Consider the following 27,169-nt stretch of genomic DNA (forward strand, 5'->3'; position numbering starts at 1 on the left):
AATTCTGTCATGTAATGTAGTTTTTAAAATGAACAAGTTAGGTTATGAGGACAAAATGGAGGAATGAAGAAGTCAGGTTAGGAGGACAAAATGGAGGATTCACAGTATGGAGTTAAAATGGGGTTAGTGCAATAATTCAGTACAAGTGTAATAAGGATTTTTAATAATTCCACATCATTCATTATAACAACTAGGTTTAATTGGATTATCCTTCCATCAAAATTTTACATTTTGTTTTCATCTCTTTTGTTCTAGCTTCAAGCTACTGTTAACATTATCTTATCAAAACTATGTTTTCAATCATCAGTTGCAGCTGATTTCCAATTTAACTGTTTCATATGCATTTTTTTCTAACATATTATCCATGTTTGACTGTAGCTCTTCTCTCATTTTGATATATATTACTTACAAGTGAATTTCATAGAAACCGAACTGGAAACATAGCTGGCTTGGAAATTATTTTGGACTTAAATTTTCTTTGAATTCCCTTTCCATTCACTTTAGTGAACAACACTGCCTGTGTTTGACTGCCCAACAGACTTGGCAGATTAATTCCTCAGTAATGCCTTTCCATAAATCACACTCTGCCCACCTGGAATAGAGGTATGATGAGATATATCAGATTCTGCAACAAAAAAAAATGGTTATATAGCTAAACGGAAACAACCCCCCAGCTAAATCATAATCTAAACATATACAGTATAAGATTTAACCTGTATGTCTTCCATTAAGCACAAACTGCAACCCTCTTCTACGAGATATTGTTGTCAAGGCCTGATTCTTGTTTTATAGTGGTTAATACTATGATTGGTTAATACTACTGGTCTCTAGAAGGACCTAGGGAATATATTGGATCTACTGATCTAAAGTATGTTGATTATCAAGTCATCTCCTATAGACATGACAGGTTACCATTGTATTCATGCAAGCTGCAAAGTAACAAGAATAAACTGACATTTTCTTTTCTTCGGGTAAGAAACCATTGGTTTTTACAGTAAAAGCTAAAGAAGAATTTTAAATTGAATGTGAATACACATATATAAAGTAAATGTATTTGAAATTGTCTTTTTTGATGTACATCACTTATAAAAACATTATAACATATTTATCATATGAATTGACTTTTATTTTATTATAGGCAGAAGAAGAGAGGGACGACATGGAAAGAGTAAAACTTGACAATAGGAGAATTCTATTTAACCTTCTACCAGCACATGTTGCACAACATTTTCTTATGTCTAATCCAAGAAATATGGTAATTGTATTGACATGATTTAATGTTGCCGTTTTGCTATGTTTATTTGTGAGATTCAAGAATGCAGGATATGACACCAATTGAGTGGGTGAATAATAAAAGGTTTTTATTACATAGATCAATAGTAACATTAAATAATATTTACAAACATTATTAAACATAACCTAGTATATTTTTTCTAATTACAAGGATTTTAAAAGAATAAAGTAATACATCACTGATTAATGCAGAAAATCAACATCACGCTTGCACCAGGAGTCACTTGGCAAAAGCCTAAAAGTAATATATCACCGACACCAATTGATCTATTGTAGAACAACACCTAGAGTCTTAGATTAATAGCTATTCGCCCATTCACAAGAGAAGCTTCTGACAAAACTTAAAAAAAACAGCTATTATAGTCATACAAAAAGGAGTTTTGCTTAAGTTAGTTTATGCAAGTGACATGAGCAGTTCATGCATGTAAGAGCGCAGCTTACAAGACATCTGCCCACTCCGGAGCACTGTCCAGATGCCCCGAGTCATGTGATAAGACACCTGCACTCTGTTTGGATGATTCAGGAACTCTATGCAGTATGCCCAGAATATTGCAACAACATAGAATATTGTTTTTATCTTCATTTGAGCTTACATTTTTTTCCCATGCAAACAAATTTGAAAAATTATTCAGAAATGCAAAAGGGCAGGAAAAGGTGCCTAGTATTGTACTGCTATACAAATGTTGCTACTATATTGCCTAGCCTAATGCCTTTTGAAAAGGCAACAGGGAGTTACCAAAATTATATTAATTAAAAAGCAGTGAGAACTTGAGCCTTGATTTAATATTGATTTAACAATTTTGCAATCTTCTCATAATAATAATAAAGGGGAGATCAGAGCAAAATAAAAATAAACTTTAAAAAAGGGTAATTTTCAAAAAACAAATGGATAAAGTAAGAGGGCAACTGACAACCCACTCGCCCCTTCCACCCTGAGAAGAACACTGCTTTCTCACACAGTCAGTGTGTAGCAGCAGATATTTCTTCAGAATTGAAAAAAACAAGATATATCTACTGTAACGGCTACCCAGGTAGAGAGAGGGTATCTGCCGTTGGAGACGTCCTTTTACCTGCAAGCTGCTGTGTAGAAGTCAGGCTGCTATAATCCCATCCACGATATCCAGAGAGAGAGTCAGGTTCAGCTGTAAAAAGAAGCAGGATAAGATTCCCAAATAATCCCCTTTCAAGAACGAGACGAGGCTAAGTTTTGAAGGGTCAAGAAGAACTGAGGACTGGGATGCCCAGCCTGCTTTTTATTGTAGTTACACACAAAAAGAACACACCCAGGGGGAGGCATAAAATCACCAATCACACATATGGTACAACCCACACATCCCCTCCCCTCAGATAAACAGTTAACCCAATTATACTGTACACATTTTTAGCCAAGTTCTGGATGTACCCCAAAAACAGGGGGTACACCTTTAAATCCGGTGGATAGCCCTTGTTTAGGGGAGCAACATATCCGAAAATCAGCCCATTCGGATGAATGGTTCGGGAGCTATGGGGTTCCAAAGTTTTGACCGACCGCACAGGTTCACTAGCCGAAAATAGTTCCATGCGTTTTGGCCTTGCGGTCGGTCTCCGTTCGTGTATCAAAACCACACGAAATCCTTTCCATCCACCGTTATCCTGCCGTTCGCCGGAATCCCCATATCAAGTTAAGTGTAACTGTTGTTCGGTAGTTCCAGCACGAAGGTCTGGGCGCATGGAGGTTTCAGCGGTGTTCGCCTGTTTGCGTATCTGTTTTTAGTTCCACGCGTTGACGGACAAACACCGCTGTTCGTGCGCAAGATGGCCGCAAACACGTGCAAAGTCCCGAAATGGCGGCCACCTATTCAGAGCACAAAGGATTCGTGTAGAATCATACGAATGGCTGTATTCCCTGGTAATGGCATTTCTTATACAATATCCATGCAAATAACTCCAGCTATTTTAACAGTCCAGGCATGCAGTATAGTCCTGTTACATCTACTAAGTGTGAAAGGGGCGAGGGGGTTGTCATTTGCCCACTCACTTTTGACTTATTGTTTGAAAACTCACCATTTTCAAATTACAATCCTTAAATTTGCAAAAGGTCAGGTCACATAAACTGTTTCTGTGGAGGTAATAGATGTAGCCACACAACAAGACAGAGCCAGGCAGAGCAAACCCACTACAATTAAGTTACGTATTTGAAAAGAAAGTGGGAGCAGGAGTGTTAGGGACCAGGAACCAGACAGATACAGAAAGTAGATGCAAGACACATTTATGAATAAAAAGAATAGCAAAATTAATATAATCCAAAAGCAAAGTCCAGGAGGCAAGCATGAATCAGGCACCAAAGCGGGTAGTCAGACTAGATCAGGAGACCAGAGAAAGCCAGGAAATCTTCTGGGGAAACACAAGGGCAAGGATGTATTGGTAATTACTGCTTAAATATGCTGCACTAATTAGCAAAAGGGGCTGACTAATAACAATCAGTTGAGCAACCGTGGCAACAGTAATGAAAGGAGCTGATCATTAACCCCTTCCCGACCGAGGACGGAAATTTTCCGTCAACCTTGTCCTTCAGTTAAGGACCGTTGACGGAAAATTTCCATCATTTACTAAAGTTAACCCCAGATCGCCGCGATCGCGGGGTTAACAGTGCTCCGGTCTGCCGCTGTATTAGAGGCACTTCCGGGTTCTGTGTGAAGTGCAGGGAGACGGATAAGTGATGATCCTCTTCATCCTGTGTAAAAAAAAAAAAAAATAAAGTTAAATCCCACCCCCCCTTCCCTGTTTTAATAAAATTAACCCCTTCCCTGCCAATTGATCACTGACTACAGTGATACATTGGCAGGGTATACATTTTAATGTCATCTGATTTTTTTTTTTAACCCCATGAGGGTTAATTATTTTTTTTTAACCCTCAGGGGTTAAATTTATTTTATTAATTAATTTAAATATTAAAAAATTATATATTTAGCTAGCTGGGATGGGTGGAAGTTAGTGGGGAATTGGGGAATTTGGTGTTGGGCTAACTAGGGGTTAACGTTAAAAAAAGTTTTAAAATAAGCTTTAAAAATGTAAAAAAATGGGTGGGAGTTATGGGAAAATGGGGAATTTACGGTTAGTGCTGCTTACTGCTAGTTAGGGGTTAACGGTAAAAGAAAAGTTTAGAAAAAAAATGTAAAGTGTAAAAAACGTTTAATAAGTAAAAAAAAGTTTAAAAACGGGTTTTACACTGTAAAAAAGGTTTTACAAAGTAAAAAAATACATTTAAAAATGCTCATTACCATTACACTTGGTACAAGCTAGCGGAAAAATTATCCCACGCTAAGGTTCAAAATATGCCTTTTGAATTACCCTGGGATTCAAAGTTAAAAAAAATGGAATGGCTGTGTTTCAAATGTGCCCCTTCAATGTCCACATATACCTGGCAAAGGTACATACGGGGGTATTGCTGTACTCAGCCGACATAGCTGAGCAACATATGAAGTTGTATACAGTCGTAGTACACATAAGGTTTGCAAAATATACTGCGCAAACTCACTTTGTGTGTCAAAAAGGCAGAAAAAATGCTTATTACCACTACACTTGGTACAATCTAGCGGAAAAATTATCCCATGCTAAGGTTCAAAATAGGCCTTTTGAAATACCCTTGGATGTCTTCTTTAAGAAATGGTATGGCTTTATGGGGTATTTGGATTATATAGCCTGGTAAAATACTCTAAAATGGGACAAGGGCACAGTGTAAAAATTAAAAGTTTGAAAAGAACTGGAATGGGTGTCCCATATGTGCCCCTCCGATGTCCACATATACCAGGCAAAGGTACATACGGGGATATTTCTGTACTCAGCTGACATAGCTGAGCAACATATGAAGTATTATACAGTCGTAGCACACATACGATTTGCAAAATATACTGTGCAAATTTACTTTGTGTGTCAAAAAGGCAAAAAAACGCTTATTACCATTACACTTGGTACAAGCTAGCGGAAAAATTATCCCACGCTAAGGTTCAAAATATGCCTTTTGAAATACCCTGGGATGTGTTCTTTAAGAAATGGTATGCCTTTATGGTGTAGTTGTAATATTAAGCCTGCTCAAGTGCTCCAAAGTGGAACACGGACGCATCAAAACCCTCCATGAAAATTCACACTTAAAAACCATAACTTGTTACGTCTCTTTTACAGCAGTGTAACTTCACAAATTAGTGTCTAGGTCATACATTGGGCATATTGTTTTACTCAGAAGACTTAGCTGAGCATAATTTGGGGGGCTTGAACTTAGTGGCACATATGAAATATACAAAATGCCCAGCAAAAATGTAATCCGTATGTAAAAAATTATTTTTTACCACATACTTTGGTATATATTGGTGGAAAAAATGGGGGCATGTTAAGGCACAATATGCACCATATGAGATACCCTGGAGTGTCTACTTTTATAAATGGTAGGCCTTTGTGGGGTTTTTTTGAACAGTCAAACTGCTATAATACCCCAAATTGAAGCATAGGCCCATTAAATCCGCCTCTCAAAATTCTATTGTAAATGTTGAAACGGACAGGTCTCCTATATGGCACTGTAGCTTCACGAAATAGTGCCAAAGACATACAATGGGGTTATCGTTGTACTCAGCAGAAGTAACTGAACACAAAATAAAACTTTGTACAGGAATAGCACACACCAACTTTACAAAATACACATGAGAAGTTCTTTGTTATAAGTTTGTGTGCCAAAAACTCCAAAAAAACGACATTTTACTCCAATATTTAGCAGATATTGGCGGTGAAATGGCTACTTAGAAAGTGTCAAAACAACCTTAGGACAATAGCCTGTGATGTCTACTTTATATAAATATATACTTTTGTGTGTCAATTTTGTTTTCTTTTATGGCTATTAAGCTTACAAGACAAACATACCAAATTCTAAAATCGCTCCACATTAAAAGTTTATTTTACTCCTTGTGCTTTGGACCTGTAACTACCAAAAAAAAACTTAAAATCCCAGACACAATATATATTCTGTAAATCAGAACAACTAAATGAATTTATTTTTAATTACTTTCTTTAACCTGCACTAATTAGGCACACATTATTATTGCAAAAACTGTACAAAAAACACATTTCTCTTTATTTTTTGCATTTTTCTGTATTTTTTTAATAATAAATAAGCATTTATATATATATATATATATATATATATATATATGTGTGTGTGTGTGTGTGTGTGTGTGTGTGTGTGTGTGTGTGTGTGTTACATCAAATTAAAGCCCTTTATGTCCTTTAAAAAAGAGGATATAATATGTGTCGGTGCAATAAACGAGAGAGATGCAAATTGCAGTTGAACGCATACAGCAAGAAAATGCAAAAAATGCTTGTGTCATTAAGCGTAAGACAAGCTTCTGAAGCTGTGTCCTTAAGGGGTTAAAAGCAGCTCAATCGCTCAGACACAGAGTAATGAAGGGTTGTTGTTTAAAACAGCATAGAAACCCTACAAGGAGAATTTTAACTTGTAAAATCAAGATGTTTCAGGAAAGTAAAAATAAAACTGCAATAAAACGCAATTTAAAAAAGGAGGAGGAGAAGTAGGAGCAGTTCTATTAGATCTATTTTTTTATTTTTATTACTGCCAGATTTTATAATACTTACACATTTTGAAACAACTTTGAATGGAGTGGTGAGTGGGCAATTAGATCTCAGCTAGTAGATGATGACACCTCAAGTGTTACAATGAATCGCAATGTAAGATGATTAGATTGAACTTGAGGAATGCTCTCAGATCCATCAGTTGCAGGGGCATTTGTGAGCATTATGGGTTCAGAATGTTCCCTATAACAGAAAGCATTTGCTCACTTTCAACAGTGGTCATTCGATATGACAATATCTGGGAATGCAGGCCACACATTCTTATTATGATGCCCTTAACTCAAAGAGTCAGCAGTAGGAGTAGGAGTCATGCAGGTAAGTGCTGATGATTTCAAAGGCACCACTTTCTTTTCAGTTGCTTGCTGCTTTACTTGCTCTACTTGCTTTACTTGCTCCCACCATACTGCCAAGAATGTATGCCCAAAATGCAGCTGTTCCACTCTGCTGTGTATGTGTTGCTCTGCTACTGCTGCTGGTAGTATAAGACCTGTCCCTTTGTATGTCAGGCTGTTGAATCAGATTAGAAGGTTCTGTCCCTGGAATCCGTACGATGCCTGGCTCTAAGTGACCAATCCAATATTAGAGTGTTATCTCTTCACGGATACATTATCGTAATATGACTAACTACAATCCATATATAATTTCTCCTTTGTCTTAAAGCCAAGCATTTGTTTTTTATTTATTATGATGTTTGATTTGATCATTTTTCTTTAATTTTCTATTGAATTAACAGTGTCAAAATAGAAAGTACAACACTATTCTCAATTCTCAATCGCAATTTGGCAATAGTTTGATGCCTCTTTGTATTTGAAAAACTTCGCTAAACAATAAAAAAAAAAAAAAAAAGCCAGGGTGCTTTTCTTCCTCCCTCTGTTAGCTCTGTTGAGCTAACAGAAGTGGCAAACCCGCTGTGCTAGAGCACACCTGCCACTGCCTCCCCCAGTCACATTGAGCCTGTATGTAAGCATCCACATGACTCGGCTCATTGTACCTCTGATCCCAACTCTTGCTTTTTTCTCTTGATCTTCCGCTGGCTCTCCCTAGCTCCGCCCTCACTGCATGTGCTCGTGCCTGAGAATGAAAAACTTCACAGTGAGAAGCCTCTGATTGGCCATTTCCATGGTATAGACTGAACCCCGTGTACCAGACCACCCCGATACCATATTTAGAATGTGTAGTTAGAATGTTCACACCTTACTAACGAGGTGTGAAAACCACAGACCACAAGTGTCAACCACGTGGGGGCGCTCCGGCGCACAGAGCCCCGTGTGATAGACCACCCCGGCACTCCATTTAGAAAGTTTACTTAGAATGTTCACACCTCACTAACGAGGTGTGAAAACCGTAGACCGCAAGGGAACAAGTGGCGCGTTCTTCTCCTCTGTAGCCGCCAGTTCGTATCACCAAATGCCCACCATGGGGAGCATTCAGCTCCTGAACCGGTCTGAGCACACTGTCTTCGATCCCCGTGTCTGGGATCATCCTACCTGCTCCTAATGGAGCTATAATCACTCGTTAAACTCGAACCTGGGAGCTATGAGGCTAGGCTCGTCGCTTCCCAAGCAAACGATCTCTCCTGCGGATGCCTGAGTGTGGATATCCACCGGAGAGAGGCACGTGGGCCAGTGGGGAGTCGGTCTTGCAACTGTAGGCCCCGCTGACCTGTGAATGTCCGTGTTGACCAATGGGAGAAGGAGCGCCTCAAACTGGGTTCGCGCCATTCTCCTGGTTTGTTGGTCGGCATGAGTAAGCGCTGAATGGTCGCCGTGGAGAGCAGGCGACCAATCGGAGAAGGAGCACTCGTTCATACGGGGTTTCGCACCCTTCCTTCTGATTGGGCGTCAAAACCCCTCTCGTCCCTGAGCGCTGATTGACACACATAGGTTTCGTACCTTTCAGCGGATTGGTGGAATTGGGTTTCACGTCCTATCTTCTAATTAGGCCGCAAAGACCCTCTCCTCCCCGAGCACCAATTGGTGCAGCCGAGTTTCACGCCCTTTCTTTGGATTGGGAGGTGAAACTCCTTACTCACCAGAATGCTGATTGGTGCGTTTTGGTTTGCGCCCTTTCAGCTGATTGGTTTTTGCTTGGTTTGGGCACAAAGTTTGAATTCGCCCGACTAAACCAAGCAACGCTATGGAACTAATTTCGGGGATGTACAGAGCCGCAAGCCCCAGACATTTGATGCTGATATCTTGTGCCTTGTACATCCGATCGCCACACTTTTTGCAGGGATCCCAGATGGGACCTGGGTCTATCTAGCAATGTAGGTCTCAACCCTGTAACCCCTTCCCTTCCAGAGGCGCTGTGACGAGACCAATCTCGCCACATTGCATTGGAGGAGCCTGGTTGCCCGCCTGCTGCCTTTGGACTATGGCCCTGGGAGATTGGGCCCTTTTAAAAACGTATTCGGCCCTAACAGAGTGCATGTCACTCATTCTGGCCCTTTAAACACAGTGGGGCCATTCGGTACTTGCCCTGTGTGAGCGGTGATACCCCCAGATAGCTATGCCATGGAGCCTATTCATATAATGAAAGACTATGGGAAAGACTTTGGCTCCATGGCAATTAAACTGTATTTGTGTGGTCTGCGTGCCATTCACCTAATAATGTGCACTGAGACCTGAGCTATCTGGGGATATGTTACATGTCTGTGTTTAATGTATACAAAGTAACTTTATGTATTTTAAAGTGTTTTACTGTCTTTGTGTAACCATGTGCTCAATGGAGTCTGCCTCTATCCCTGGATAATTGGATTACTTCCCCCCATTGTCTCCAGGATAGAGGCCTCTGTAAAACCTGTGTGAGCCAGATTTTGCCATGCTGCCAGCCAGGGCCCAAAAGATACTTTTACTAACTTTTGAACCCCTGGTCTGATTCATGCCAATTTTTAATATGTTGTTCCCCTGAATGGATTGATTGTGGATATGTATTTTTATGTGAATGTGATGTATGGTTTTAGAGTTATGAAAGTTGGGTAGAAAGTATGTTTTAACTGTATGTGTAATTGAGTTTCCTCTCAGGATAAGGGGAGGGAATATGTGGGATGTAACTGTGATGTGATTGGTTGTTTTGTACCTCCCTGTGGGCGGACCTGTATTTGCAACAACTGTAATAAAAAACAGACTGGGTGTGCCAGCACCTCAGACCACTGCTTGACCCTCAACACGGAGCCTTGTCTTGTTCTTGGGGGGATTCACTGTATGCTGTTGGAGATTGATTGCTAGGAGTGTAAGCTGATGTATACTTTTCCTGTTTGTCTGCTAGCAGCTATTCATGAGGTTCCAGTTTGGAGTGCTATTTTGTATCCAGTTCGGGAGTTTGGTGTTCTGCAGTAGCTGTGCCTGTCTCTCAGAAAGGGGATTATCGCCTAAACGGATTTTAACCCCTTTTCTGCTGAAACAGTCCGTTACAGGCGCCAAGTCCCTAAATGTAACCCACCTCCCTCTGGTTTAACGTGTATCCCTGTATACTGTTTGGTATCTCCCATAGCGGAAGATGACATTGTGTTGTGTTGTGTTGGATGGAGACCCCCTGTTGGGGTCTGTGCCTAAAAAGCTGTGTGCCCTTCATAAAGATTGTCAAACGTTGCACTCTGGAACTGCGTGTCGTCCAGTTACTGGGGAAAATGGGTCTGACCTATTATTACTAGAATAGAATAATCAGCTGGGTTACCCAGGTCCTGCTACAACTGGTGGCAAATGGTGGGATCCCCATGTCCCTGCCAACAGACCCATGGACTATAGTACTCTAAAGCGACCAACGTTGCAAGACTTGAGTGAAGCTAGAGGGATAATGCCTGGCGGTCGTAACAAGGCCGAATTGACTGCCGCACTATTGGAAGATGACCAGGCATGTAGTGAGGCAACTACTCCCCAGCCAGGGGCCAGAGAAGAGGAAGAAGTGCGCAAGGAGGTGGACCGGTGCCTGACATATTACAGAGAGCCACCCTCAGAGTAGACTGTCAACAGGATCTTTTCTGAGGTACAAGTCTACGTCCTTGCCAATAGAAAGAGGGTGACCCCCACAAGCCCCAATGGAGGAAGGATGGAAGGGAGAGCACCAGGAAGCACAACCGCCCTGACCTGCAACCTACTATACAATGCCTTCAAATAATTCAAGGAAGCAGAAAAAGGCATCAATGACTTCCTACAGGATTTTGAGCGCCAGTGCCTACTACAAGCAGTCGACCACACCAACTGGGTCACCATCCTGGCCAGCAAATTAGTTGGGAAGATGGTGGAAGTCTACCGGGCTGTATCAGAGGACCAGATCCGGGACTATCCCTTTATCAAACAGATCCTCCTGGCCAGGTATGCTGTCACCCGGGAGCAATACCGCTGAAAGTTCAGAGAGACCAGGAAAGGGGTGAAGGACCCCCATGCGGAGTTGGCATGCCGCATCACAAGGGCCACCCAGAACTGGCTCAACTCCCAATGAGCTAAGTCCTGGAGGAGATCACCCAGCTCTTCATGCTGGAACAAAGTATGAGAATGGGTGAGAGACAGACAGTCCAAGACCCTCACCGAGGCGGCACAGCCAGGGCCGGACTGGGTGTGAAAACCAGCCCTGGAAAAAATTACATACCAGCCCCATAGCATTGCAGAGTCATCAGAATTCACCTTAACAGCCCATTAAAATGTGGACGGCATATAACGCCGTAACAGCGTTAAAGGGACACTATAGTCACCCAGACCATTTCAGCTTAATGAAGTGGCCTGGGTGCAATGTCCCTCAGGTTTTAACCCTTCACATTTAAACATAGCAGTTTCAGAGAAACTGCTACGTTTACATTTGTGGTTAATCCAGCCTCTAGTGGCTGTCTTCCGGAGAGACACTAGAGGCGCATCTGCGACGCTGGAGGCACATTTTGCCAAACCGCTTTGTTTTCCTGACACTATAGTGATCCTTTAAGAGTTTAAGGGGTTATTTTGGCCTGGGGAAGCCAAATGGTTATACACCTATGCTCTAAACCTGGAATAGACATCCTTTGCCACTCCAGATGTTGTGGACTACACCTCCCATTATGCTTTGCAAGCCTTAATGGAGATGTAGTCAAAAAACAAAGGGAGTGTCGAAGGTTACCTACCCCTGCACTAAATAAAAAATATATAATACAGTTCCTACCCCATAAATATAATATTTAATGCTATAATATTTAATGCTCTCATCCAACACCCTTCCCTCCACAGTTCCTAATAAATATATTACAAATATAATTCCCTCACCCCTGTAGCCCCCTCTATTTACATTTCCTTCTATACACACATATATATATAATATTCATTGGGCCACAAATATAAATGTCACAAATATAATCATTGCCTCATCTCAAATTCCCTAGTCAGATCTTTCCCGTCCCCCCCTCCCCCTATCTAATACACTGCTGACCCCCCTCCCCCTAATATACTGCTGTCACCCCCTCCTCTAATACACTGCTGACCCCTCCTCCCCTAATACATTACTGACCCCCTCCCCCAATACATTACAGACCCCCTCCCCCCAATACATTACTGCCCCCCTTCCCCTCCCCAATACATTACTGACAGTGAGTCTCACAGTGAGTCTACTTCGGGGCAGAACGGCACTACTTCTAGTGCAAACAGCCTGACTACGTCAAAATGACCTGCCCCCAAAACCGGGGCAGATCGCAGTGGGTCACCCCCGTAGTCCCTGCCAACCCACGAGCCGCAGCTCTCTGCTACCACAATGACCCCACAGAGTTCTAGAACCCAGATGAAGAAGCCTGAGGCAAACCTGTTCAGGCCGGCTGTGATATCCAGGACCACCACAGACAGGCAGTACAGCTGAACGGGCACAAGGTCCAGGGACTCCGAGACACAGGACCTACGCTAATTGTGGTGCATCCACAGCTTATCCCGGAAGGAAGTACCATAGCAGTCCGGGAGTACCATAGCAGTCCGAGTGGCCAGAGGGAACATCCACTATATACCCAATGTACATGTCCACCTGGATTGGGGCGCTGGAGCCCAGAGAATCGAAGTGGGCCTCATGGACCTTCTACCCGCCTAAGTACTTCTCAGCAACGACCTGGGACACCTTGCATCCGCTTTTGTCTCTGTTCCGACCCAGGAAGAAGTCTACCCGGTGATGACCCGCCAACAAGCCAGCACCCCCCCGGTCAACTCACACTCTGAGGCTCAGATAGGCACCTGTGTTCCTTTCCACCCACCAAGGTCCCTGTCAGGATTACTGTTGATGCCCAACATGCAGAACTTATGTAGATAAAAAGAAAATTCCTAAGATGTATTGCCAGGCCTTAGAATCGCCGAATATAACGTATAAAGGAAAAAAACACAAGACAGGGTAAAGACAAGATGTAGAAATAACGTAAATGATGAACAAGCCACGAGTCAAGGAACGGAGATATCAGAATAGTCAGAAGCCAAAGGTCAAGGAATACAGAGATCGGATAGTGAAAAGGGAAGCCAAGGTCAAATACACAAGAATCAATACAAGGAACTCGCACTCGTATAACCACAATGGAAACCACAGGGCACAGAGAAATGGACAAAACAGGTTTATATATTCCAAGATGCTCCAAGATTGGCTGCAGGGAAGCATGTGATCGTGGGCGTTTGATACACCTAATTGATTAAACTTGATATGGCACTGTAATGGTTCATGTGAAAAACCCTTATAATATACGAAGCTGCAGCGGCTGGCGTCTCTAAAGATTGTAGACCTGGCCACTGTGTGAGAAGGAGGAGCTAAAACCAGGTTTAGATGAATGATTGGTGGTACTCCCATTGCCTCATGGGAATGCCGCCAGACTGAGAAGTGCGGGCGGCGTGGCAGTCCCGTAGAAAGCCCTGTTGGCAAGCCCCCCGAGTCAACCCCCTTTTCTCTGGGCACCATTCCTGACCATACACCCAGGCCACCCATATCCACTACCTAAACCCTGAGCTCCGTGAGCCTACCCCTGACCCGGTTCCCCTACCCTGGGATACCCCTGCTGAGTTTGAGAAGGAGGTAGCCACCGACCCGACCCTACAAGGTCAGAGGGACAAAGCCACCACAGGGGAGGTAGGGAAAGAGGGAAGGAGAGTGGTTATAACACATAGCAGTGAGGAAGGAACCAGCTGCAGCCCATACTTCCACCAAGCAGCTGGTGGCGCATTTGGGCAGGAGCCAGACGGCGTCTCGGCTCACTCAAAATTTCTTCTGGCCAGGCATCTCCCAGGATCTGAGGCAATACTGCCAGACCTGCGATGTCTTCCAGAAAGTGGGGAAGAGGGGGGGACTGACACAGGGCCCCCCTCCACCCCCTACTCAATATCGAAGATCTGTTCGGCAGAGTAACTGTCGACATCATACGTCCCCTAGCCAAGCCTAGTCCCTCTGGGAAGAAGTACATTCTGACCATCGTGGATTGTGCGACCCTGAGCAATATTCAGGCAGAGACTGTGGCCAAAGCTCTGATGCGATTGTTCTCCCAGATGGGGTTTCCCCAGGAGATTCTCTCAGACCAGGGCACCCAGTTTACTGCTGACCAACGACCAACTGTGGAGGTTGTGCTGCATTAAACTGATCCTGAGTTCCCCTTACCACCCCCAGAACAATGGCCTGTGTCAGGGGTGGCGGTCCGATGACCGGGACCCAGTATGCCTGATCTTAATATTAGGAGTCACTGTGTGGAAATGGATTATCAGGGCCTGGTTCTGGGCAACCACATGCTCCCTGGTGTTGAGCACCAGCGTTGTGCGGCCACATACCAGGGCCCTGATGCAGCTTCTGCGGATCCCAGGTGCCAGATGACAATATGCAGACCTACTAGGAACTGGATAGGGAGGCTCTGCAGTAGACATGTATCCAGTACAGAAACATGGTAAGACTAAAATAGACACCAAAACAAGACTAGGAGAACCCAGAACCAGAGCAGGACAGAAAGTAGAACCCAGAACATGTACACATGACATGAGGAAAACAAGAACAGGGCAGGACTAGACTGTACATAAACTGGAAATACAAGACAAAATAAAACAAGACAAGAGATACAAGGCAAAACAAGAGGAGAAATAACTAAGTACTATATATGTGAAACATTGGAGATTTAGACATACATAAATGGCCAAGATGTATGCAGCCCATCACTGCGCCAAAGTACTCTAATTACAGTGTGTTTCTATGCCTAGATATGCATGACTAAATAAACAATAATAAAATACACACAGCACTTACCTGCAAGAAAAGGCCAGAGGACCTGGAGCAACTGCCTGCAGGAACCAACTGAAACAAACTGGATTAATGGAAAAGGAAAGTGTGTGGCAACATAAAACAAACATATAAAGGAATCCAAGAGACTGGGAATTCTAGGAATGGAATACAGGAATGAACCCAGAAAACCCAGCATAAAGAAAACCAGACATGGAATAGATAACCAGAAAAAACAAGAAAAACTAAACAAGCATTGTAAAAAGAGTACTGGATAACAGAAGCCAAGGCAGGACATCTCCGCAGAACAGAGCAGGATGTGACACTGCTTTAACGGTACGTTAAGCAAATGCTCCATACCTTTGCAGCGACTTACAAGGATTGGGAGAAATTCCTGCCCCATCTCCTGTTCGCTTATCGAGAGGTGCCGCTTGATTCGACTGGGTTCTCCCTGTTCAAACCAATGTTTAGGCAGAGAGTGAGGGGACCCTTAGACCGAGTGCGGGAGCACTGGGAGGAAGCTGGGGAACAGGAAGGGACCCCCATTGTTCCATATGTGCTGGAGTTTAGGGACCGGCTGGAGGAACTCACCCATCTGGTGCGATGGAACCTCTGGGCAGCCCAGAGGTGCCAGTGCACATGGTATGATTGGGGCGCCAGAAGCTGTAGCTTTCAAGTCGGACAGAAGCTTTTTTTTTTTTACATGACAGGCTACAGGCTGCCTGGCAGGGCCCATACTGGGTAGTGGAACGGAAAGAGGACTCTACCTATGTGATCGGCCCGTGCTCGGGTACCGGAGTCCGACGCCTGTGTGAACATGCTCAAGCCCTACCACGAGAAGACAGAGGATGTCACCACCATTTGCGCTCCAGAAGATTATGGCAATCTTCCCCTGTCTGACCTCCTGGAGGATGGTACTCAGGCAGGGTCCAAAGAAGAGGTCCAGTTAGGGGACCGACTAACCAAAAACGAATGCAGACAGGTGAAAGATGTTGTTCGCAAAGCGAATGACCTTCTCCAACCTACCAGGGTAAACCCCCCTGGCCACCCATAGAGTGGAGACCCCGACCAACAGCCTCTACGCCAGACCCCATACTGGATACCGGAGGCTGTGCTACCGAGCATGCTACAGGAGATCCAGGAGATGCTCCAGATAGCGGTCATCGAACCATCCACAAGCCCTTGTGCCTCCCCAGTAGTCCTAGTCACGAAGAAAGATGGGACTACCAGGTTCTGTGTGGACTACAGGAGGCTCAACAACAAGACGGTCTCCGATGCCTACCCCGCATAGATGAGCTGCTCAATAGAATAGATCAAGGCCGGCACCTCACCACCATTGACCTATGTAAAGGATACTGGCAGATCTCGGTAGCAGCGGATGCTGTCTCCAAGTCCGCCTTCATCACCCCCTTTGGCCTGTGCCAGTTTAAAATCATGCCATGTGGGATGAAGAACGCCCCGGCCACTTTCCAACGGATGGTGGACCAGCTGTTAGATGGCCTCCAGGGCTATGCCTGTGCATACCTGGACGACATCGCCATTTACAGCGATACTTGGGAGGAATACCCAAGGAATATGTGGGGGCTGTGCTGGACAGGATCAGGGAAGCAGGATTAACTTTAAAGCCCAGTAAGTGCACCCTAGGGATGGCAGAGGTACAATACCTAGAACACCGGGTGGGTTGTGGGACAGAGAAGCTAGAACCCGCCAAAGTGGAGGCAGTAGTTATGCCCTGAAAAATGCCCCTGTCCTGGCAGCTCCAATCTCAGAAAACACTTTCTTGTTCACACAGATGCCTCCATGTTTTGATTAGGAGCGTGCCGAGGTCGGGAATGATGACGTGGAGAATACCTTGTGGCTTACTTCAGCAGGAAGCTGCTGCCCAGGGAGGTAAGCTACGCCGCCATTGAGAAGGAGTGCTGGCAGTGTTGTGGGCACTGAAAAAGCTGCAGCCCTATATGTATGGACAGCAATTCACCCTGCTCATGCTGGTATGGCTTAACCGGGTCGCAGGGGACAATGCCAGGCTGTTACAGTGGAGCCTGGCCCTGCAACCATCTGACTTTACCATTCACTACAAGCCCGGTAAGCAGAATGGCAATGCAGACGGGTTGTCCAGACAGACAGCCCTAGATAAATGATCCGTGAGCACTCCCCTGGATATTCCCCAGCTGATCCGTCGGGATCAGGCAGTGTATGCCGGTTGTTGGTTAAAGGGGAGCTGTGTTGCGGGGCTGCTGCCTAACTGTGAATTGCCCTTTTTCTGTGTGTGGATTTACCCTCCTAGAATGTGTGTCCCCCCTTTTTAATTTACCCCTTTCTGTATACCTTTCTGTATACCTTTTAACCACCCGGGGGCGGTCCGACAGATGGAACCCCCAGCCCGATACCACATTTAGAATGTGTAGTTAGAATGTTCACACCTCGCTAACGAGGTGTGAAAACCACAGACCGCAAATGTCAATCACGCGGGGGCGCTCCGGCAATCCATTTAGAACGTTTACTTAGAATATTTGCACCTCACTAACGAGGTGTGAAAACCACAGACCACAATGGAACAAGTGGCGCATGCTTCCATGGGGTGACCGCCAGTTCGTATCACCGAATGCCCACCACGGGGAGCATTCGGCTCCCAAACTGGCCTGCGACCACTGTCTTCGATCCCCATGTCGGGGATCATCCTCCCTGCTCCTAACAGAGCTATAATCACTTGTTATACTTAAACCTGGGAGCTGTGAGGCTAGACTCGTGGCTTCCCAGGTAAACGCTCTCTCCAGCGGATACCGGAGTGTGGGTATCCACCAGCGAAAGAGAGTCGGTCTCGCAGCTGCAGGCCCCGCTGACCTTGGGGAGGGGAAAACAAGAGCTCTAGCATTGTTCCAAACATATTAAGCGGTGGATAGCTCACTTCATGGTAGCATATCTATACTTTTTATTTGATGGCGTATGTCAATGTTGTGTGTGTATTGTAAGTCCTCCTCTGAGGACTTTAGGTTAGGTCTTTCAAGGCCCAGGTTTCCCACACTTTATGTCTCTTGCTTTGTATTAGTGTTACATTCACAGTGGCCAGTTAAAATCTACCTACTAGAGATATGTATCTTATACGCTCCTGCATCGTAGCAGTGGAGGAGGAGAGCCAGTTTTTAGCTATAAGTGATAGTGCTTCTGTTAGGATATGGAAGAGCAGGCCTTTGTCAGCTTTATGATCATCAAACATAAATAGTAAAAGGGAGGCAGGAGAGTTTGGCACATTTATTTTGGTGTGTTGTTGAATGAGTGAGATGACGTTTTCCCAATAGGTTTGAATTTTGCCGCAACTCCACCAAATATACAGGACTGATCCTGGTTCTCCGTGGCATCACCAGCAAATATCGTATTGGGAGGGGAGAATTCTGGCCAATCTCGTGGGCACCATGTACCATCTATAAAATAGTTTGCTCGACAGTACCATATGGGATGCGCAAGCAGTGAGATTTCTATGCGTGTTGATGGATCTAAGCCAGGATTCTTCAGAAATTTGGCGACCTAAATCTCGTTCCCAGGCTTTTATGCAAGGAAGGTTCCTAAGGTATATGGTTGTGTTTAGGAGTGAGTATATTGTGGAGATTGTTTTTTTTTCCTGGTTTAGCAGTCATGAGGGATTTTTCAAAAGCATTTACTAGGTCAGTCTGCATTTTTATGGTAGGCATGATCACTTGAGTTTTCCACCAATATTTTCAACATAATTGTATATAAGAGAACCTTGCAACACTTGGAATGGTGTACAAGTCATGTAATTGTTCAAATGACCACAATTTCCCTTGATATTGTAGATCAAAAAGATAGTTTAGGTTACATCTGTTCCATATTTTAAAATTAAACTCAGTGATTTGGAAGGCTAAGGCCTTGATAGACATAGCCAGTGTGGTAGGGTGGCAGCTGCACAGGAGACTCTGCGATGAGTCCCATATTGTCAGGGTTGTGATTGTGGTGGGGAGTGCTTGCTTGTGTGAGATCCGGCCTCTGGGACGAGGTTATCCAGATTAAAGTGGATATGTCACATTATCGCCTCCAGTGTTGCTCAATTTGCACCCACTGTGGTGTGTTGGGGTATTGTTGAACTAACACTAGGCTGTTTACAATGGCTGCTTTGTAATAAAGTTGCAGGTTGGGGAAGCCTATGCCTCCATTTTGTGTAGCCCTATAAAGTGTGGACACTGCTATCCTAGGCCTCTTCCCATTCCAGATAAACATGTTTATCTGCTTTTGTAGCGCTTCAGAGTATGCAGATTGGGCTATTAATGGGAATGTTTGAAACAGATATTGCAGTTTCGGTCACCATTTTAAGTGCCATTCGCCTGGACCAGGAAATACATTTGTGTTTCCAGTTGTGTAGGGTTGCGGAAACCCCTTTTATCAATTGGACATAGTTTAAGTGGTATAGTTGGGATAATTGAAAAGGGAGCTTAACCATAAGGAAGGTCACATAGTCAGTTTGCCAGTCGTATGAGTAGGCATTCAGCAGTTCCTCCCTATAGTATCCTCCATCCCCACCCCCATGGCTCGCATTTTCATAATTCAGGAGTGTGATTCGTGCATTTGGGAGTAATATGAGTAGCATCTGTCATTAGGAAGCTGTCATATAAGTTGAATTTGAGTAGCAGTTTTATCATCGCCTTACATTGGGGCTTAATCGTCTTGTGTCTTAAGCAGTGATGTGGCGCAGATGTGTCTAAAGTGAGCACTTAGTTTATATCCCCATGTGACAAACCCTGTACCTGGATTATAAACACTTTTTTTCATTCCCCTGTTTGTTCGGTATATTGCATACACCTTCAATTTTATTATTATTCTGTTCGAATACAGAACAAACCAACGAATGACCAGACCACCCGTATGTGAAGAATGCTGCTTGTTAACCGCCGTTACCCCTGTCAGCACTTCATTAACACTTATAACTGCAACATTCTAAATGGTCAGCAGGGTGGTCGCTGTTCATATGTATGAACAGGTGGCGGTGGCCACCTTGAGCCGTAAACACAAGCAGCGGTGTTTGGTCTTTGAGTGCATGGAACTAAAATCGGACACTCAACCGTCCGAACACCGCTGAACTTCCAGGCTATCCAGGGATATAGGACTTGAGGGGGTACCTGTTTGCAATATGTATGTTTTGCGGTGTAATAAATGTACCTGCTCTGTATCTGAGAGATAATTTAATTTAGAAGTTAATTGTAACTAAGTCCTCTCTCAGGTCCAGAGAAAAGTATGGGAGGGATTCCTCTGCAATGTCACTTTGGAAACCGCTTGCATGGAGAGTTGCATAAAAGGTCGTGTGTGGCTTCCAATAAGCCAGTTCACTCACAGCATTCAGTCTCGACTAATGTCTGTGGGGGAAAGCTATACCTGCTATAACACTACTTTGCCTGTTTTTGCATTATAGGTTTTGGGAACGCTGTTTGGGATTAATATAGCATTACTCTAGGAGGAAAATAACATTTCTGGCAGCGAAACCCCTCTTCCTATCGAGGTGGCCACCACATGTGGTAGCTGCAGTGGGATGCTAATCCTGGATGTAATAGCAGAATATTCGAAAATCAATACCAAAGCAAGCAACCATCCCAAGCGGGAATTAATTGCCGAATTGCTGGAAATGGATCGAACCAACACTATGCCCGAAACATCTGTCACAAATGCGAAGGAAGATGAACAGATGCGAACCATTCTGTTACGACTAGTCCTGTTCGGCTCAAACCCTCCAGCTGACATTATTAGGCAAGTGCTGGCACCATCGATGCTAAATCTCAGAACAAGCAGTAGTACCAGTTACGCCAGGCAGAAATCCAGCACTCAGGGAGCCCAGCAGTGGCTCCACCGCAGCGGAAAAAGGCATACTTTGCTGCATTTAAGAACTTTCTAGCAACAGAAGGTGAAATAGATGGATACCTTGCTGATTTTGAGAGACAATGTGCTTTACATAAGGTACCCACTGACGAATGGGTCGCCATTTTAGCAGGAAACCTATCAGGGAGAGCTGCAGAGGCGTTCAGGGCTATCCCCGATGACGAGATCCAGCATTACCATGCCATCAAAGAGGCATTGTTCGCCCGGTACGACGTCACCCCAGAGGCCTACCGCCGGCAGTTCTGAGAGTGCCCCTCCACCGAACATGTTCCCACTGGGTAGCCGGGTGCCAAGCAGTGTCGAGGGAGGACGTATTACAATAGTTTCTACTGGAACATTTCTTCAATACCCTCAACCCTGACATAACAGAATGGATTTGTGACCGGAGACCACTTACCCTACATGAGGTGGCTCGCTCGGCTGACGAGTATACGGATTCCAGGAAAACGGAGCAACCCCCGGGCTGACCGAGAATCAAAGCTGTTGTGCCCCCTAACCCCAATCCTTACAGGGGACCACCCAGACATAAGCTCACCCCTCCAATGACAGGCCCCTTTGCTTCAGGTGCCAGCAGATTGGGCACGTTCACAAAACTGCCCTCTAGAGCCTCCTCAACCATTGTGATGGTGCCCCAATAGTCCCCCTCCTCGTGCCCCAGCTCCTGCCGTTCACTGCCTGGAGGCAGAGTCCCACTGAGTACTGGAGGGTACTTCACGAGGCTGATACTGTTTAGGCAGCCACTCAGGACGGGTAGTCTGCTAAGGGATTAAGAGATACCGGAGCTACCCTGACCTTGGTGCAATGACATTTGGTATGGGAAAATGAGCACACAAGTCAAAGTGGCTCTCAGGGTAGCTGGGGGAGCTATCTATCATTTACCCACTGCCCTGGTTCACCTGGATTGGGGAGCCGGATCTGGCCGGTGAACGTGGGAATCATGAAGAATTTACCAGCCAAGGTGTTACTAGGGAATGATTCGGTCCCTTAACTTCTGCCTACATCTCCAGGGAACCGGCCGATGCCCAACCTGTAACCACTCGCCTACAAACTCGAACTGCAGATGCTGGCACACATGTCGAGGAGACCCAAGTAAGAGACCAACCTCTGACTGTGATGTTAGATCCAACCCCGTTAGGCTGGGATATCCCAGAGGAGTTTGGGAGGGAAACCCAGGAAGATCCTACCCTCCATAAATATAGGACCAAGGCAGATACAGAATAACGGGGATTAGAAGGGGAAAGTTTTATTTGGAAGCAAGATCTGTTATATAGATTAACCGAGACCCACAGTAGAGGAACAGCCCCATTCCAGAAGCGCTAACTGGTAGTACCCAGGAAATACCGGATGGAACTTCTCCAGATTGGGCATGATGTACCCGTGACTAAATCACTGGACCACTACAGATGCTTACCCGATGCCCCTGGTGGATGAACTGTTAGATTGCATCACCAGGGGACATTAACTGACCACCATAGACTTGTGCAAAGGCTATTGGCAAATTCCCCTGGCTGAGGAGGCTACCCCCATAGACTTGTACCAGTTTAGGGCCATGCCATTCAGGCATTGTACGTTTATTGGTTGTTTTACAAAACCCCGTGGGTGGTACTAATGTGTAAGAATGTGTATATAAGAACAATAAACCCACAGCTCTGTCTGTTCCTGCTTGACCCTCAAAACGGAGCCTTATCTCGTTCTTGGGGGGATTTACTGTATGCTGTTCCAGTTTGACTGCTAGGAGTGTAAACCTATTCGTATGGTTTTTCCTATTCGGCTGTTTACAGCATTCGTATGGTTCCGGTTCGGCTGTTTACGGCATTCAATGCTTCTCAGGTTTGGTGGATTGGTGTCTACAGTGCCTGCCTGTATTTCTGTATGGGAATATCTTCTCAACGGCTTTTAACCCCTTTTATGCCTGAGGGTGCCGTTACAATTGGTGGCAAGCAGCGGGATCATTACCACAGCCAGAAGGACAGCTTCAGGAGACACCATTCTGTGGATTTACAAGTTGGGGGCAACGCATGTCCCAGTACAGTGACCCTAAAAGCAACAGAATGGAACCAGCAGTGTTATACGAGGAGGAGGACCTGGATGGCCGGGATGCATTAAGGAAAGGCATCTGCTACGGGGCCCTGGATAATGTACAATACCAGCGGGGTGAGAGTCTCCCCAGTGAAGAGCAGAGGTTGCAGAAGCAAGTGGCCCTGTGGATGCCCTTCCTGGGAGAGCAGCCCCTGGAGGAATGGGTGAAGAAACTAGAGAACCGGGTATGACAGGAGCTATGGCTGGAGGATGCCTACCATGTGCTCTGGTGGTATATGGCACAGTATATACCCTGGACAGCCGAGCAAGACAAGCCAGAGGGAGAGGAGTTTGATGGTTCTGGCTTGTTATTGGAGTCCTTTGCAGAGCCTGACTTCGGGAGCCCTGCGCAGACCAGACTTCAGGACATTTCTATAAGAGAGAGGCTAGGCATGACTGGGATGAACCCCATGAGGTAGAGTAAGACCTGGCTCACCTAGCAACCCTGGAGTGGGAACTGGAGCAGGACTACCAAGATCTCTTCCACTCCATTGGAAGGCTCAGCAGGACAGCAAGGTGACAGATCCAGACCCATTAAGCTGGGAAGATATTGTGGAGATTTACTGGGAAGAACCCCAGGTGGCCGGTGGAGATGGGACCGAGGTCTCTCCACTGGTCCTGCAGGGAATTGTGAGCCCAGTCTCCATTCCCCAGCGGCAGGATGATTTATTGGGAATTGGAAGCCCAGTCTCCATTCCCCAGTGGCAGGCTGAGTTACAGGGGGCAAAGACAGACAAAAACTGTATTTCTCTGCCTGTGATAATTACATTAACCCATTGTGTAAGGTAATTGCATCACAGGCAGAGGGGAGGATTTTGTGTGGGAGTGTCTGAGTGTATTGTACTTTATTGGTTGTTTTACAAAACCTTGTGGGTGGTACTAATGTGTAATGATGTGTATATAATCATTAATGATGTGTATTAATGTGTAAGAATGTGTAAGAATGTGTATATAAGAACAATAAACCCACAGCTCTGTCTGTTCCTGCTTGACCCTCAAAACGGAGCCTTGTCTCGTTCTTGTGGGGATTTATTGTATGGAGTGTAAACCTATTTATATGGTTTTTCCTATTCGGCTGTTTACAGCATTCGTATGGTTCCGGTTCTGCTGTGGATTGGTGTCTACAGTAGCTGCCTGTATATCTGGAAGGGAATATCTCCTAAACGGCTTTTAACCCCTTTTATACCTGGGGGTACCGTTACAAGTACTATCGCCAAGCTCCTGACTCCTAAAATTTACGAGGCAGGCCCTGTGATCTCCAGGATGTAAAGCCACTTTTTTGTCCCTCAAACAAACCCTTCTTAAGGCTCCTGTCTTGGCTGCCCCAGTACCAAACAAACATTTTATTGTGCACACAGACGCGTCCATGTTTGGAATGGGGGCAGTTTTAAGTCAAGTCGGGGAAGATGGAAGAGAGCACCCTGTCACGTATCTCAGAAGGAAATTGTTACCCCAGGAGGTGAGCTACGCGGCACAGAAGCAGGAATGCTTGGCGTTGGTTTGGGCCGTAAAGAAACTGACCCCTTATTTGTACGATGGGAATTTACTTTAATTACTGACCACAACCTACTGGTATGGCTTAACCGTGTCGCGGGGGACAATGGCAGACTGCTGCAGTGGAGTTTGGCCATACAGCCCTACAACTTTCACTACCATCCCAGTAAGCAGAATGGCAATGCCGACGGGTTGTCCTGAAAAACAGAGCTCACCAACTAAGCTAAACCCGGACATCCTCAAGTCGACCTGAAAAAGGTCAAACTTTGTCTGCTGGAGTGTCCCACATGGAGGGAGCTTTGTGACAGACCACCCTGTCCCTGGATTATGAAAACTCTTTTTCTTTCCCCTGTTTGTTTGCATTCACCTTCGATTTTAATATTATTCTTTTTGCATACCTAACAAACCAACGAATGACCAGACCACCCGTATGTGAAGTGTGCTGCTTGTTAACCTCTGTCACCCCTGTCAGCCCCTCGTTAACACTTTTAACCGCAGCGTTCTAAACGGTCGGCTGGGTGATCGCCGTTCATGTGTACGAACACGCGGCGGTGTCCACCTTGAACCGCAAATACAGGCAGCGGTATTTGGTCGTTGAGTGTGTGGAACTAAAATCGGACACTTGACCGTCCCATCTTCGCTCATGTTCATCTACATTCGTTTGGAAGGAACACCATTCGGTGGGAGCTTACTCCCGAACAAGAGACATCTAACTAGCATAAGGGCTAATACTTTCATTCGGTATTTTGTGAGATTCACCTGCAATGTCACTTTGGAAACCCCTTGCATGGGGAGTTGCAGAAAAGGCTGTGTGTGGCTTCCAATAAACCAGTTCACCACCAGCATTTAGTCTCGAATAATGTTTGTGGGGGAAAGCTATACCTGCTATAACACTTTGCCTGCTTTTGGATTATCACTATTGGGAACAATGTTTGAGATTCCTATAGCATTACTCACAGTAGGGGAAAAAGAAGAGCTCTGTCGCCACACCCCACAAAGAACAAGTGTTCCCCTTTGTACAGCCACTACTCTAGTTAACTCACTATGCATAAAGTTGTGTTGGTTCGCATTCGGAGCATTCACATTTGCTAGAGTATACATAACATTGTTTAACAAGCATGTCAGAATTAAGCATCTACCCTGTGCGCCAGATATTTTATGTAGCAATTTAAAGGCTACTGACTTGTGTATGTATATGGAAACCCCTCATGATTTTTGGACATGAGCGGAGTGGAATTGGTGGGAAAGTATTTTATACTAGGGATTGCATGATTTAGGGAAGTGTGTCTCCTGGAGGCACTTGACAGCAATGTGGTGTTTTTCGGCATCATTTTGGACCCTGTGCCTTTTGTGTTTCATGTCAAGCCCCCGTACGTTATGTGAATATATCTTAAAATTGTTGGTCATCATTATGTCTGTTCTATGTTTATACGGCCATATACATGGCCCTAATCTAAAATAGTCGCACTTCAATTAAGACATGCCATGAACCAGGTTCGCCACTTGGGGACACTCCCCTGCCCCAAAGACAAAACAAAAAAACTGCTTAGTAGATATACCCCAAATGAAAACATGCATTTATTATTATTATTATTATTATTTTTTTTTTTTATATTTTATTATTTTCAGTATGCAGGTTGGGATACATAAGAGAATAAGGGGATGGGTTAATGGGAGAATACAAGTTACAGAGTTATACAAGACGGTTTGTAGTCAATTGAACAATGTAAATTGTTACATACATTCTTGTCGGTACAGTAGGTTGGTTATCTGCGTGAGGTAGTTACATGTGTCTTATACAGTCGCCCATACTGCACCTGCGTCTCAAAAGTGTGAACACCGGCTAGGTGAGGTGTATCCTCTGAGGCTCAGTTGGCATATCTGGAGGCCCTACTCAGCATCATCGGACACTCTCAGTGACGCCCTTAGGATGTGCGGTTATCCTTTGTAGCCGGGATATCCCCAGCATCAAGCTTGAGGTGTGTCATAGATTAGCCTCATTCATTAATCAGGTGTGTACGCTGGTGGGTATTCCCCATAAAGGGTAAGAACTGGTCGTAAGTTATTTGGGAGGCAAAGTTGGGTCGGGTGGTGAAGGTAGGGGTGGGGGGGGGGGATGGGCAGAGTGTGTCGACACTTGGGTACGCATTGTGTCCTCAGTTTGGTTCAGTTGAGACTGGGTCTAGGAAACACTCACATGGAGCCATAATGTTGGCTTATTTCACCTTATCATCCCACGCTAGTCGTGTCCGTTGTATCTACCTCGTCCAACACCCCGTCCAGGCCTCCCAGCCCCTGTCAAACTCAAGTTTCTTTCGTGGAGATGTGATCGCCATCCTTTCGTAAATTTTGTACTGGGTGACTTTGGTTTGGAGTTGGGCTAAAGACGGGCAGATTGTTGACTTCCAGTGTAGTGCTAATAGGTTTCTCGCTGCCAGTATGGTAAGGGCTGTGATTTGCTTTTGTACTAGGTGTTACGGTTACCCTTAGGCTAGCTGAGAGCTGGACCGTTTAGTCGTCTGGACTCCTAGTTGCTGAAGAGGGGAGAGCCGATTTCCATAGTATTCCATACGAGTCCTGTAAGTGTAGAATCATCCCACTAGCTATAGCATAGCTAGGATACCTTTCTACC

The 27,169-nt window shown here is 44.9% G+C and overlaps 1 protein-coding gene across 1 annotated transcript in view; it reads left to right on the plus strand.

Moving 5' to 3' along the window:
• The window catches only part of ADCY1 (adenylate cyclase 1), a 1,733,599-nt gene that overhangs the window by 1,216,323 nt on the left and 490,107 nt on the right, over positions 1 to 27,169 (plus strand). Inside the window, exon 15 of the mRNA XM_063452027.1 lies at positions 1,139 to 1,255. Coding sequence (XP_063308097.1) covers positions 1,139 to 1,255 — 117 coding nt within the window. The remainder of the gene's footprint in view (positions 1 to 1,138; positions 1,256 to 27,169) is intronic.

The sequence above is a fragment of the Pelobates fuscus genome, chromosome 4 (assembly GCF_036172605.1).
Source record: "Pelobates fuscus isolate aPelFus1 chromosome 4, aPelFus1.pri, whole genome shotgun sequence".
Classification (NCBI taxonomy): Eukaryota; Metazoa; Chordata; class Amphibia; order Anura; family Pelobatidae; genus Pelobates; species Pelobates fuscus.